This window comes from Solanum dulcamara, chromosome 10, assembly GCF_947179165.1.
Source record: "Solanum dulcamara chromosome 10, daSolDulc1.2, whole genome shotgun sequence".
In the NCBI taxonomy this organism is placed as follows: Eukaryota; Viridiplantae; Streptophyta; class Magnoliopsida; order Solanales; family Solanaceae; genus Solanum; species Solanum dulcamara.
In genome coordinates this window covers 2,852,642-2,867,327 of record NC_077246.1, presented here as the reverse complement: position 1 = coordinate 2,867,327, position 14,686 = coordinate 2,852,642, and the positions used below count along the sequence as shown (strand labels likewise).

The following is a 14,686-nucleotide window of genomic DNA, read 5'->3' as shown; positions in this document are numbered from 1 at the left end:
TTTAAAATAATATTTTTCACTTGCATATCGAACCCACCCTAAAATGGAAGACTCAAATTTTCTCAGTTTTGTTAAGTTACTCTTAATTTAGGCGTTTGAAAGTCTAAACTGCTATCAAAAATAGCAATAGCTAATAGACAATAAATTTCTCACAGCTATATTAACTGCAATTAATGAAAACCATAAATACAAATCAATTCAGTCAAAACAATAACACCTACAGAAAAAAAATTAAACGTACGTGAAAATTAACTCCCCCTTCAAGTTATATATAAGTACATACTAACGATATAATTTTTTTTATCAATATAATTTAACTTGTTATAACAAGAAGAAACCGCGGGAGCATGGAGCCCCTAACTATTGTTGCTTTCACAGGGGGAATGATTGGACAAATAGGGATTCTTCTTCTATGGTGTCAACCTATTTACAATTGTGTTCGAAGATTTGTCGATTGTCTCAAAAATCCACAACCTTTACCTCCTCAAGAAGAAATTAATGAAAAGATTTGTAATGCTTTGAAAGATCGCTTTCATTCCTGAAATAACTCGAAGACGTGGATTTAGAATAGATTATGTGAATTCAGCTTGATTTGTTGCATTTAGTTTGAATTATGTATACATATTCAAACAAAAAACAAATACATAACAAGGTTGTACTTGAGTTAAATTGTGTCCAAGATTATGTTGAATTCTTGATTTTAAGGCTTTACTTCTTGTCTATTATTAATATTTACTTTGTATTATTTTTAAGTAACATTAAAAATACTACTATTTAAAAAATATATATTTACACACATATATATATATATATTACAAAAATAGATTAACATTAGTGATATCACTTGGGGTAGGAAGAATTAATTGCAAAAATATAAAACATAGTATAATAGATTAACATTAGTGATATCTAACATCCAATTTCATTAGAACATCAACATTACTAATAACAAATCTTACAAAATACTTTGCATCTACTTTGTTCGGATTCTTAAAAATTGTTATTGTATTCATATCGGATCATATAAAAATACATAATTTTTGGAGGATGATGTGCATATCATGCAATATTTTTGACGAGTCTGAATAACATAATCAACGACGCTAATGATTAATTTGTGCTAACAGCAACAGCATGTCCTTTCGCCACAGCAGAAACAGCAACACAATGCGAACATACTGCATTTTCAAGATTTATAAAATCACATAAAAATAAATAAATTAGAACAAATATAATATTTATATAAATATATACTTATATATGTATTAATCAACTATACATCAGTCTCAAATTTTAGTACATATACACACTTCGTAAGCATTTTTGGACATATACATATTATTTACAAATAATATTTTTAATTTACAATTTATCCATTATTTTAACTTCAACTTCGAATAAAAAATTTGAAGTTTGAAAAACTGGTTCGAAGATTATCTTAAGTAAAATAATTGAGGATTTTCACTCACACAAAACGTAAAATTCAAGCCCAAACAATAATTTCGACTTTCAAGTTCCAAATACTTCTGTTCGACTTTAACTTCACCTTCAACTTTAAATACGTTTTTTTAATCAAAAAAGTGTTCTTAAAGAAAAAGAAGTCGAATCTTAATTCTCATGTCGCTCTTATACCATTTATTTTATTTTTCCTAAGGAAGTAAAACTGAAAAATAACCTTAATAAAATAAAAAAAGAAATGATGAGAGTTTATTATAATACAAACCAAGCATAGAGGCATCCTTTTTCTTCATGTTGTTTTTGGACATGGTCATAATATGACATATTTTGATACTTTGGAGCAGCATCCATTTTCTTAATTTCTTCTTAGTTTGAAAAAAAATATATGGAAGATTGCCTAAGATGGGAAGTTGATAAAGAATATTAAAGGACTAGAGGTGAGTAATTAATAATGGGGGCTGGAAAAAAAAAGTAGATGGTAAGTTGTCTAATTAATAGGGTCACATTGCGCAACTCAATTATTTCATCGGGTACTTATTATCTTTGATTGAGCCACAGGAAACTGATAGTCATACTAACAGCTTGAAGTCGTGTCTTGAAGGTTAGTCTCCAGTGTAACTTTCGTCTCTGATCGGTGTCTTTTTCAGGACCCGAGACCAGAGGATCCTTGGGAGTGAATGTGAGGACAAGGGGCTCTATAAAGCAATTTATTCGAACCTAATTCTTCCTAAATTTTCTATTCCAATCAATGGACTCTTCCTAGGTGATACTGAGGTCCTTGGGGGAGAGAGAAAGGAGGCATTACTCCCAGAACGGGATGGTACTTACTGACACTCATCATAAGTAACTTCATCCAACAAGTAAAGACGAAGCTATAATAGTTGAAGGGTTGTCAAAAAATTATATTGTTGGAGTGATAATGGTCGAAAGATAACTATTTAAACACTCATCATCAGAAAATTGTAATATATATATAGGTCAATATTTATTTTTTATACTCGTATATTAATTTTTGGACACACTTTTTAGCTCTCTTTGTGAAAAGGATGTGGAAGAATTGCCTAAGATTAAGAGTGTGTAATTGTTGATAAGAATGTTAAAGAACTAGAGGTGAATAATTAATGATGGGGGATCTAAAGGAAGAAGATGGTTAGTTGTCTAATTAATAGGATCATCTTAACCACCTCGATTATTTTATCAGATATCTATTATAGTAAAACTTTTGCAAATCTTAATTATTCTAAAATTACATTGTTAAAATTTGCTTTTTTATACACATCAAATCTTAAACACGCTTGCAAGAAATTGAATCTTAAATTCTTATGATTTTCACTCACTTCATTGATCGTTACGATCATACCTCTAGTTGTTGTAGTAGTTTCTGTCTTTTTGTTTTCTTTTCTTTTTTTGGAGTTATTGATGGGAAGACAACTATGCATGTGTAGAATACAACTAGACAACAATGGTTCACATGTCTATGTATGCCAACATATTATGAACCTAGCTGGCTTGTGAGCTACTCACATTTTCATGTCTTTTTGGGTTTGTAGTTTGTGAGTTTAAAGCATTCAAACAATTATATTGAATGTTAAAAAAATATATTTAAATTAACTTTTTTTTTTTGGTAAATTTTATATCTTAAGTATTCATTATTCTCTTTACCTACAAAAACTATCACTCCATTTGTATTAAATACACCTTGATATTGAATTGGCCAAATATTTATTTCCAATCGACAATGTGCACGTGTAAACTAATTCAGCATCAGGTGTGTTTTAATACAAAGGAATGTAATAAAAAACTTTCGCAAAAATATAATAGTTTAGGTAGGTAAATAAACAATAAAGTCGCAAAAAAATAGTTTAAATATGTTTTTTTTTTCCATTAGCTCATTGCTATTTGATCATAACTTGGTATTTTGTAAAGTTGTATGCTAAAAATGCATTGTTTGACTTATCTTTTTCATACACTTTTTGCATGAGGTGAGGATGATCAATTAATTGAATCTAGGTTATCCCTCACAAGACAATTCCAAATTAAAAAAAAATTAAATTTGTTATAGAACTAAATATATCAATCAATTACGTCTCAATTTCAAACTAACGAAATAAAACTATATTGATCAGACCAACTGTTGTAGAGTTACCCTAGGTACATGCTTGATCAGACCAACTGTTGTAGAGTTACCCTAGGTGCATACATGTAGGCGAATTCAAGATTTTACGTTTATATATTCTGGACCGCAATCTCATTCTAGTTTTTGAGTTCTGAAATGTTGCTTAATTATTACCACAACAATGGTCGCGAATTGGTCTTGCCCCTTCAATAGGCCATACGTAGCGCGATTTCATTGCAGACAATAGTAAGTATCACAACTTTGCCTCATGATCTATACTTAACTAAAGGTTTCGAGTTCAAGCAAGTACGAAGCACATTCCGCTTTAATAGGCCTTACAGCGACACAATTTCCGATTAATCAGACCAGTTCACCAGCAACTACCACCCTCTTCCTCATCTAAGATACAAGATAAAATACAAAAGCAGCTAAAATCCAGTTTTACTTTGATAGTTGAAAGAAAAAAAAATTGACCTAGTAGACTTTGCTAACCTGCAAAACTAAACAGCTAAAGCATTCTTTTGATACTGAAAAAAATAATCTCTTCATATTCTTGAGAAGAAGAGCATACTAAGATGGTTCATTGCTGATCGCGAATAGTATAACGATCCGATTCAAAAAAACAAAAACAAAAAACTGTGGTGCAAGTGAGTGCACCAAGTAACAACAACATAGGTATGTAACTCCACAAGTGAAGTATGGAGAAGGTAGAGTGTACACAAATCTTACCCCGACCTCGTGGAGGTAGAGATAGAGAGGTTTTTTCCGAAAGCATTATCCTTACCCAGTGTAAGTGAGTGCAACCAAATGTCTTATCTTTTTAAAAAGCCAAAAGAATAAGTAAATGGTAGTGGCAGTCACTTAGCACAGCTTTGGGAAATAGTTGAAATGTGAACATGATGCCTTGTGGCATCTCCTATATACATCCATATCCATATTCCAAGACACAAATCCATACACTAAAGAAACAGGACATGCATGTTTCTTTTTTACTTTTTCACGAAATAAAAAAACGCGTGAATGAGAGCTAAGATGGTTCTTTCTATCGATCAACGGTCAAATTAGCAAGAAACGAGACAGGTGGGGGGTTTTACCAGGCCTGGAATATTAGAAGGAACGGTAATAGGTTCATAATTAGCAGCAATTTCTAGGCGCTCCCATGTCAACCTTCGTCTCTCGGCTGCTACATTTGACTTTGAATTTTCTTCTTCAAGTTTGCGTTGGCAGTCGAGTACAAGCTCTTCATCCATCTCGGAAAAGACTTTCCTCACATTTTGACTGAGATTAAGAACTGCTTTATTCCAGTGGTTCTGGCTGTTCCGTTCTAAAGCTGAGATAATAATTGGCATGATCACATGCCTGTTATGCATCACGAGGTTAAGGACGTTATCGTTGTTCCACAAGAAATGTGCTCTTTCAGCCACCTGCAAGTTCGTTAAAAGCGGGAGAATAAGGTAAATGTTGCAAACAGTCAATTGTATGAACAAGTTCAAGAAAGTCTGCATTTGGAAGAAGAAAACGGAAACAAGATTTGACAAAGTACTAAATCAATTCCCAACTCCGTACACTCCTGGGGATGCAGCCCATCTACGGACCTTGTGTGAACACAGGATGCTTCGTGCACCAGGCTTCCCTTTTCTGTACATGTGGAACAAACCCCCTCCCACCAGAAAAGGGAAAAAGAAAAGCAACTACACCTCAATCCTAAACTTGGGTCGGATATATGAATATTATATGCAAGTATTATCTACTCTGCTCCCAAATCATTGCGATATTCTTTAAAAAAATGAGTACGCATCTTTTATGTCAAAAGTGGGATAAACAAAGTAAATTAGCCTCTCGGAGGAGCTCAGAGTTTAGAGCATTTGCAAAGTATAGATATACTTATTTTGACAACCGTTGTGCCCGTGGCAGCTTGCGCGTACCTCAACTAATTCTACGGGATACTTGTTACCTCCCATCAACACAAATACCGGGAATCTCTGTCCACCAAGCAATGGACAGATCAAAAAAAATCACCTAGTGTGTAACTTCATTGGGTTTTGAACCTGAGACCTTGACAACGTATAGATATTAAGACAAACCAGATGCAGAAAAGGCCCTTTCAAGGGCTAGAAATATCCCACAAAGGAATGGGAGATGTAGCATGCTGATCAAGAGATAGTAAATAGCTGGCTATGTTGTCAACAATAAATCTTCAAGAATTCTATGGATAAGAAAAATCTATATTTCAAGAATTTCACATAATATTAACAGATTGACAAAAGTTTTCAAAGAAGGGTGCAATAAAATGATAGTGTGATCTCAAAATCCAACTTCCGAGGTCTTCTTTTTTTCCTTTTTCCTTCTCCTTTCACGGAGCCAGCTTCTAAAGTTCAGCTTAAAAGTCAAAACTATTTGTATGGTATATAAAGATACGAAACCTAGTCTACTAAATGCATGAAATGACAAAAAGTTTCGTGCTTGGTGACATCCTAAGCTTCACAAACCATTGTAAAGTTATTGACACGACATTTGAAGTTGAAATTACCATAACCGTAAGCCCGAGAATTGAATTTGCTATTTATCTATCATACATGTGAAATTGTTGTCTCCAATTCTGTTGACTGAAACATAACCGAGACCAATTCAATTATGTACCAATGATGGTAGATAGCTTGTTTCGGATAGACCATCGGCTCAAGGAGATACCATAACAATTGCATGGAGCTCCCTCTTTATTGGGACCATAATAGTTTTGAGAATTATGCAAGACAAGAGCGTTTTGATTAAAAAATATTACCTGGAAATGGGAGCTGTTAAGGCAATAGCCTATACGACGAAACAGTGGCACCATGATCTTCTCAAACTCTGCAATACTGATCATTTCTAAGATCTCTTCCAACTCACTGATGAACATCAATTGTTTCTGGCTACTTGTCACTGGCCAATACCTCAACAATCTCGTTATCACTATGCTAGCCAGATTTTGTTCCTTTTCTATGAACTGTACAACACAATATGCTAATTGTTGATGATAGATCCCCAAAGATTTTGGCTTGTGTAGAGGTATCAAGGCCCTGGAGAAGAATAATCTATGTTCTTCCTTTAATGGTAAAGCAAAACCACTAATTACACTTCCAAAAACCTCCAGGAGCTCCGCAATCCCATTATGTCTTTCAGTCTCAAAAGTGAAACGATAAAAGATATTGCTTACAGCCTTTCGGATAGCAGGCCTGTGCATCATGAACTTCCCATAAAGGCGATGCAATATTGATTTCAAGCATTCTCTTTCTCTTGGGTCCTCAGAATCAAATAGATCAAGCAGTTTCAATATGAAAGAATGGTCTACGTATTTCTTAGCAACCTTTGCATCAAGAGAACCTTGACCGATGATGCTAAGGAACAAGTCATAAACAAGTTGTAAGTGACACCATGCTGGTTCAAACATAGGTTCTTCATCTTCACTTTCACCGCGAGCTGAGAGATACTTGGGAGGAAAAGTTCTGAACAGGTTAACTCCGCACATTTTACAGACTGCAGAAATTGCTGATTCCGTGAATCTTGCAGATCCTGAAGCAACAAACTCATTCAGCTCCAGCAAAACTTGTCGTTTCAGGTCCTTCTCCGCGGAATCTTTATCTGGATCGTTGAAATCATAAATTGTACAGCAGAGATTCAACTTGCTTACAAATAAGCTTTGCTTCTCCGCATTTGAAACATCTTTAAAGGGCACATGTGGTGCTACAGACTCACCACCGGCCACAATACTTGCAGGGAAAATTGCTGTCGACATCCGTTTCACTACATTCAGCCTGTTTGCTATGACGGTGCAACTATTGGTAAATTGAATTCCATTCCCCAAGTTTGAGGTGTTGTTGCAGGAATTGCTTCCCGACGTATCAAACGTATCACATTTTGATGATTTCCTAGGAAGTTTTGCAAGAATTTGCTTAAGCATAGTAGCGTTCCTCCAACTTGCAGCAAGACTAAACCTAAGCCACACTCCAAAACAATCTACCTATGAATATTACAAGGAATTAAGCATAAGAAAACAAACCAGGAGACCACAAAACTTTGAAGAAAATAACAGATCTTGTGGCTAACATAACCAGAATGTTTAGAAGACAGACAATATTATAAGAATTACATATCAATTTTTTCATCTAAAAGCTCATCGAAACCGAAATCTCATTCCCAAATCCACCTATTTACAGTTGCATAAATCTCAGATCTGGGATAGAATTCACACAAAGGCCACCACAACATAAAATGGAACACTGATTATGATTAAATAGTAGATCACTACATTCAGAGGCCAAAAAGTAAGCATTATGAAGAAAAGGATCAAACATGAGCAATATCAGTTTCAACAAACTATGAATAACTAAAGCTGAAATCTTTAACTAGTCCAACAACTTATAGGAAAACCCAAAAAAGGATCAAACTTGAACAATATCACAGCATTTCTCAAAAGATCTAAGAGCAGAGTGAAAAGTAGAACCTGAGGTTTTGTCAATCTGCTCTGAAGTCAAGGAATTTCCCAAAACTACTCCAACAACTATTCAAGAAACCAAAAAAAGGATCAAACTTTAGCAATATCACAGCATTTCTCAAAAGATCTGAGTGACAGTGAGAAAATAGAACCTGGGGTTTTGTTAATCTGCTCTGAAGTTAAGAAATTGCCCAAAACTACTCCAACAACTATTCAAGAAACCAAAAAAAGGGATCAAACTTGAGCAATACACAGCATTCCTCAAAAGATCTGAGTGACAGTGAGAAAATAAAACCTGGGGTTTGTCAATCTGCTCTGAAGTTAAGGAATTTCCCAAAACTACTCCAACAACTATTCAAGAAACCAAAAAAAGGATCAAACTTTAGCAATATTACAGCATTTCTCAAAAGATCTAAGAAACAAAGTAAGAAAATAGAACCTGGGGTTTTGTCAATCTACTAAGAAACTAAAGATTCGTCAAATGAAATTGCAGAAAGATTGAAGCTTTTTGATAATACTAATAAGAGAGAGAGAGAGAGAGAGAAGGAAACAAGGTAATGGAGGCAATCACATCATGTCTTTCTTTTTTAGCTTGGGATTGAAGACACAATGATGGGTTTTTGAGGAGCCCATTTTTTTCCTTTTCTTGATTACCTTTATCAAGAAAAAAAAACACACACACAGAGATTAATTTCTTTCAAATTCTTGATTGTTGTTGTCTGTTCATGTCCTAACTAAGTAGTAGTACTACTACTGCAATGGCCTCTCTTTCTTCCATTTGTGAGTGAGGCATTTCTCTCTCTCTCTCTTTCTTTCTGTCCTCGATCCAAGTGCCACAGCTTGAATGACTGAGTGGCATCTTCACAGAAATTGCCGGCATTAGATGGTGACTGTTATGTACTCATATTAATTATTTTTTCTTCCTCCTCCTAACATTATTTACTTTGTCAAATACTGTTTCATTTCACCAACCGTAAAACCACTTCATTTTATTTGTTTAGTTTCTTATTCGATAGCTCGATTAAATTTGAATTTTATATTAGAAAGTTTCATGTTATTCTTTTTAATAAATATGACTCTGTATTTAAAAGAATTCGAATTTAAAATTTTTGATTAAAGATGAAAAAATATCTTTTGTAAGTTAATGTTATTAAAATATACTTTAATATCTTTTATATTAAAATATACTTTGATAATAAGCTATCTTGCACACGCCTATTATAGATTGAGAAAATAAATATTAGCTAATTTATCATCGACAAGTGTTTTGATAGAAAAAAAGAATTTGTTGTGGATAAAAACACATAATTTAGGTATGTTTTTTTAGTGTTAACTCTTTTTTATTGTTTTTTTCTCAATATCTAGTTGTATTTTTTTTAGAATTGTGATTAATTCAAATTCATATCGTAAATGATTGATCAAAAGGAAAAAAAATTGTATCATAATAATTTTTATTTCAAGAGAGTTTAAACTTGACACCTCTTATTATTCTATTTATTTCATCTAGTCAAATATTAGCTATATATTAGGAGTTTGAGTTCTTAAAAATAAAAGAAAAAGTTTATAGAAAGAGTCTTGCAAACATTTATTCACATACTAGCAATATTTCTCTTTATATCTTTTATAAAAAATGTGGTTGGATCATCCTGTATATCTTTATGCTTTTCAGGTGTAAAGAAAAAGATAGAAGTAATAATTTGAATTTAGTCTGTAATATGAATACCAAATGTCGAGTTGAAAATCAAAAAAATATATTATTTGAATCTCCCTCTATATAGACAACCACTTTATAGTTGACACGTTCAGCTTATGATATAATTGAGTTCACAAGAATCTTGTGAAATTTGCTCAAATATTACAATGTAGTTAAAAAGAAAAAGTTGGGTAAACTTATTTTCAAAAATAAAAATAAAAAATCTGATCGATTGGTGGGTTCCACGTGGTCATTCTTCTTGTTTGTTTTTTTTCTTTTGTCAAATTCCATAGGTTGCTCCTTAAAATTGACATCAACTTTTACTTAGACATCTAAATCAGGAGATGTTCATTTTAGACACCTAATGTAAGGGTTAGATGTGTCATTTTGACACTTTTTAAACAGCTGGCACCTCGCGTGTTTTTCACTTACTTGAGGCGCATAGAAGCTATTTTTTCATCTGATCTAACATCAAACAAGGCCTATAACGATCATATCTCTCTTATCTATATATTTATGCCCCTTCTTCTTCATTTTTGCCCTAATTTCTTAGCTTGTTTCTCTGATTTGAAAAAAGAAAAAGGCAAAAATCAGTTCTCTCTTCTTCTTTGTTTTTCTCTCTTTCATGTCACTCTTCTCCTACACTTCCATGTCGAGCTTCTCCAACTCTTCCATGGCCTCTTTGAATGAATGTCGATATTGTAAATGTGGTAATGAAGCACTATTAAAGACTTCTTAGACCCAACTAAATCCAGGTCGTAGATTTTTTACTTGTAAACTTTCAAAGGTAAAGTAATTCTTTATGTTAATATTTTTACTCATATATTGCAATTTTTATTCAATGTGAATCTTAAAGCTCCATTTATTTTCGGTATGTACAACAAAAGAGGAATAAGTATTTTCTGTTAATTGTGGGTTTCTAATTATTTTTTCTGATTGATTTTGTAGAAAATGGGTGGCTATGATTTTTTTATTGGTATGAAGATCGACACCCTCCTCAAGCAAATAAGGTGATCTGGAATTTGTTGAAGAAAGTCAAGGTTTTTGATGAAAAAATAAATCGAGCAAAAAATATATTTATTGTTGGTGTGATCGTTACTAGGTTGGTAATGTTTGAAATATGGAGATTGAAGCCTAATTGTTAAAATGTGTTGTGTTGTTGCTGTAAAGTTGTCTATGTTTTGGATAGGTGGTGGTGTAGTATTATTTTGATGTTGTTATTGCTGTAAAGTTGCTGTGAAGAAATAATCTTCATGTTGTTGTTGTTGTTGTGAAGAAATAATCTTCATGTTGTTGTTGTTGCTGTAAATTTCAAGCTAGGCCACATTTGTATGTATTTTGATGTTATTGTTGTATACAATTCACAATTCACATCTTGTTGAAGTGAATACATATTTCACTTATTAAAAGTTCAAAATCCTACAATGTAACTCAAAAACGGTGGACTGGTTAATACCAAAAACATTATGTGACATGATAATTTCACAATGTAACTCAAAAACATAATCCACAATGAACTCAAAGTTAGCATTATGCTAAATACCATGATCAGTGGACTGGTTTAACAAGGTTACAATCCTCAAAAGTGATTACGTTACACTTTATGTTAAGCTGTTAAACTGTTAAGCAATCCGCAAAAAGTATTCAAAACTTCAAGCTGCTATTACTTCTTTTGTTTGCCATTTGCTGCAACTGGTTGGTAGTGACTGCATCTCTATTTTTCTATCTCAAGTCTCTAGGCTTCAAACCAAGGTCTATGCCTGCTGAACTTGCATCCTTAAAATTTGAATCTGTTGGCAGAATTCTTTGACTTGAAGTCTCTGGCTGTTTTTATAGAAAAAGAGAAATCAAAATTAGTAAGTAAGTTGCATGCACTACTGAAGATTAGTATGTAACTAAAGGAGAAAACAACATACATTGAGTATTTGGGTTCCACTTGCACTTGTGAATATGCCAAATCCAACATTACTTGATTTACCATATGATGGCTTCTTTGTCCCCCCCTCTTGCAGAGTCTTCTCCAGTTGCTGCAACTCCTCTCTTTTGTCCAACAGTCTCTTTTCTCCTCCGAGGTAGTTGACTTGTTATTCCTCTTGTAAAAGGAATAATTGTATCCACATATGATGGTGGTTGGCTTGAGCTTGTATCATTCACCCTCTTAAATCTACTTGTATCAGCATAAACTGTTGTTGAAGAAGCATGCTTGCTTGATATTGTTGATGCAGGTTGGCTGAATGTTGTTGGTTCAGGTTGATTGAAGTTTTTTGGTTCAGGTTGGCAACTTTCTTGTGAGCTTTGACCAGTAAATTGTGAATTATGGGTAGCTGCTTCTGAACTTTGACCAGCAACCTAAATATTTAACCACAAAATATATGTTCATTAAAAATTCAACAAGTGATTAAAAAAGACACAAACAAGTATAAATTATGTTACCTTGCAATATCTCTTGTTGTTTACACATGGAACAAGTCTGTTTCACCTCTTGTTTGGACGTTTTTCCATACTTCTTTCTTGGTTCATCTTTGCCCTTTCTTCTACTTCTTGCAAGTCTGCCAGGCATTGGTTTAGGTTCAGGAGGTTCAATCCTTGGATTGTTAGTTTCAGGCCACATCTTCATATTTGGAATTGGTTGGATGAAATGACTATAAGCCTTTAAGAAGGTATCCTTCTTATACCAATGCTCCACAAGAGGTTTAGGCTCCTGTTCTATGTGGCACAAAACAGCAATAGCATGTTGGCATGGAATGCCTCTCAGTTACCAAGTTCTACAACTACAAACTCTATCAGCCAAGTTAACTGTATGCCTGTACTCCCATTCTCCAATCTCAAACCTAACATCAGCATTTCAAAGCACCTTGCATGTCCTAGAGTTGTCCTTATTCTCCTCTAAGATAAATCTAGCCATAGGTGCAATATCAGATATCCAGGTGTTGGCAAACTTAATCATATCCACAGTTCTTGTCATTATCTTTCTCCTAATTTCCTCCAACATGGTTATTATAGATTTGTGTCTACATGATATGATTAATGAGTTAAAGGTCTCACACATGTTATTTTTAACTACATCACATTTGGAATGCTCTTGAAAGAATGCCCTAACCTATGACACCTTTGGATAATGCAATAAGTCAGCACAAATATCCTTACCGAGTTTGCTCATTTTATGAAGTTCATCCTTGAACTTCACTTCAAAACTTGCCTTTGAACATCTCCAAAATTGTTTTCTCCTTTCCTCTCCTTTCCAGGTTTGATTCCAATTAGACCAAATGTGTTTAGCACACATTCTAACTTCAGCATTTGATAGCAGTTCAGCAACAGCTGCATGAAAACCCTACAAATAAAACAAAATGCAAGTCAATACTTAATAGATAATCTAATAGCTTTAGCAAATGTAATATGTAATTATCTTTTGCATATCTGCCATCACAGTAAGACCTTGTCCAGTACCCAACTGCAGGTCCTCTTTCAAGTAATTGATAAAGAAACTCCAACTATGCTTAGTTTCCTTATCTACAACTGTCCAGGCTACAGAAAACATCTGATTGTTTTCATTCTTGCCAACTGCTACTAGAAGTTCACCCTTACAAGCACCCTTTAAGAAACATCCATCAAATCCTATTATTCCTCTACATCCTTTCTTCCACGCCCTTTTCAATGCATCCAAGCACACATAGAAGTATATAAATAAATTCTTTTCCGGTGCAGTTTCTCTATCCATTCTTAAAAAAACAGAACTATCAGAATTAGTCTGTTTTATAACCTCAGCATAATCACATAATCTTGAAAATTCCATATTCCAGTCACCCATGGATTCTCTAAGAATCATTAGCTTTGTCTTGTAACAGATGGTTCTACCCACATACAATCCTAACTTCTTCCTGCACAATTCTTGTATTTCCCAAATATTTATGGATGATTGTTTAGTTATTTCATCCCTGAATTTGTTTGCTAGGAATTTACTTGTATACATTTTGTTCTTATTTGATGGACAACACTTATGTATAGGATGGTAGTTCTTGATCAAAAAGTTACCAGAATCTCTATCAGTTGCACCATAACACAACCATTTGCATTTTTCTTTGAATTTACATTTAGCCATCACTCTATGAATTTCATTAGGCTTAACTTAATCTGATAATTATTTTCTACTGCATAATTTGTCAAATCCTGTCTAAATTGTTTAGCATTTTCAAAAATTATTCCAACTTCAAAAATAGAGACTTCACATTCAGCATCATACCTGGCATTTTTACTCTTCCTTCTTCCTGGTTGATCAACACCCCTAACAACTTCTACATCTTCCACATCTGTGTTATTATCACTATCACAGTCTGAGCTATCAATATACTCTTCATCTCCTCCTAATCTGCCAACATATCTATCCTTTTTATTTCTTCCAATATCTTCAAAACCTCTATCAATACTAGCTTCACCTACTAGTATTTCTTCAGGTACTTTCTTTTTTCTCTTAGAATTAAGATTTCTTTTGTTCTTCCTTTCAGATGTAAAAGATCTCAATTCTTCATCAACATCTGAACTATCTTCATCAGGAATGATATTTATATCTGAGTCACTACTATGTAGATCTAACTCATTCACATCTGAAACATCCTCGGTCTCATTCACATCTGAAACAACCTCATTCTCCACATTTCCAACATCAATAGAGTCTGGCAATGGTAAAAGACCAGCTGGAGTTGGTAATTCCTCTAACTCATCAATTTCATGGACCACATAAACATGAAATTCATCACCATCTATTAAGACTTTCACATAGTCTAACAACTGAATATCAGAAGTAACTTGGACAAATTCATTGTTAATTTTATTTTGACAATAAAAATCCTTCACATTTGTGTACCCAAGATCTTCAGTGTATGAAAGAAACTCGACAATGCTAAAATGATTTTTATCAATGGCAACGGCAAATACATCTACTTCTCCT

At 33.6% G+C, this 14,686-nt stretch overlaps 1 protein-coding gene across 4 annotated transcripts; it reads right to left on the bottom strand.

Annotated features, from left to right (window-relative positions):
- Positions 1–4,289: 4,289 nt before the first annotated feature.
- Positions 4,290–8,971, bottom strand: LOC129870118 (serine/threonine protein phosphatase 2A 57 kDa regulatory subunit B' kappa isoform-like). 4 transcript variants are annotated; one of them, XM_055944725.1, is made up of 6 exons: positions 8,488–8,971; positions 8,344–8,399; positions 8,201–8,257; positions 8,058–8,114; positions 6,357–7,574; positions 4,290–4,998 (listed from the first exon to the last, which is right to left on the bottom strand). In XM_055944725.1, the coding sequence occupies exons 5-6, from the start codon at positions 7,512–7,514 to the stop codon at positions 4,636–4,638; spliced, it is 1,521 nt and encodes a 506-aa protein (XP_055800700.1). In that variant the 5' UTR covers positions 7,515–7,574; positions 8,058–8,114; positions 8,201–8,257; positions 8,344–8,399; positions 8,488–8,971; the 3' UTR covers positions 4,290–4,635. The 4 variants fall into 4 exon arrangements, with proteins under 4 accessions (XP_055800700.1, XP_055800701.1, XP_055800702.1 ...); XM_055944726.1 differs by having other exon boundaries at positions 6,357–7,570; XM_055944727.1 differs by having other exon boundaries at positions 8,620–8,971.
- Positions 8,972–14,686: the final 5,715 nt, after the last annotated feature.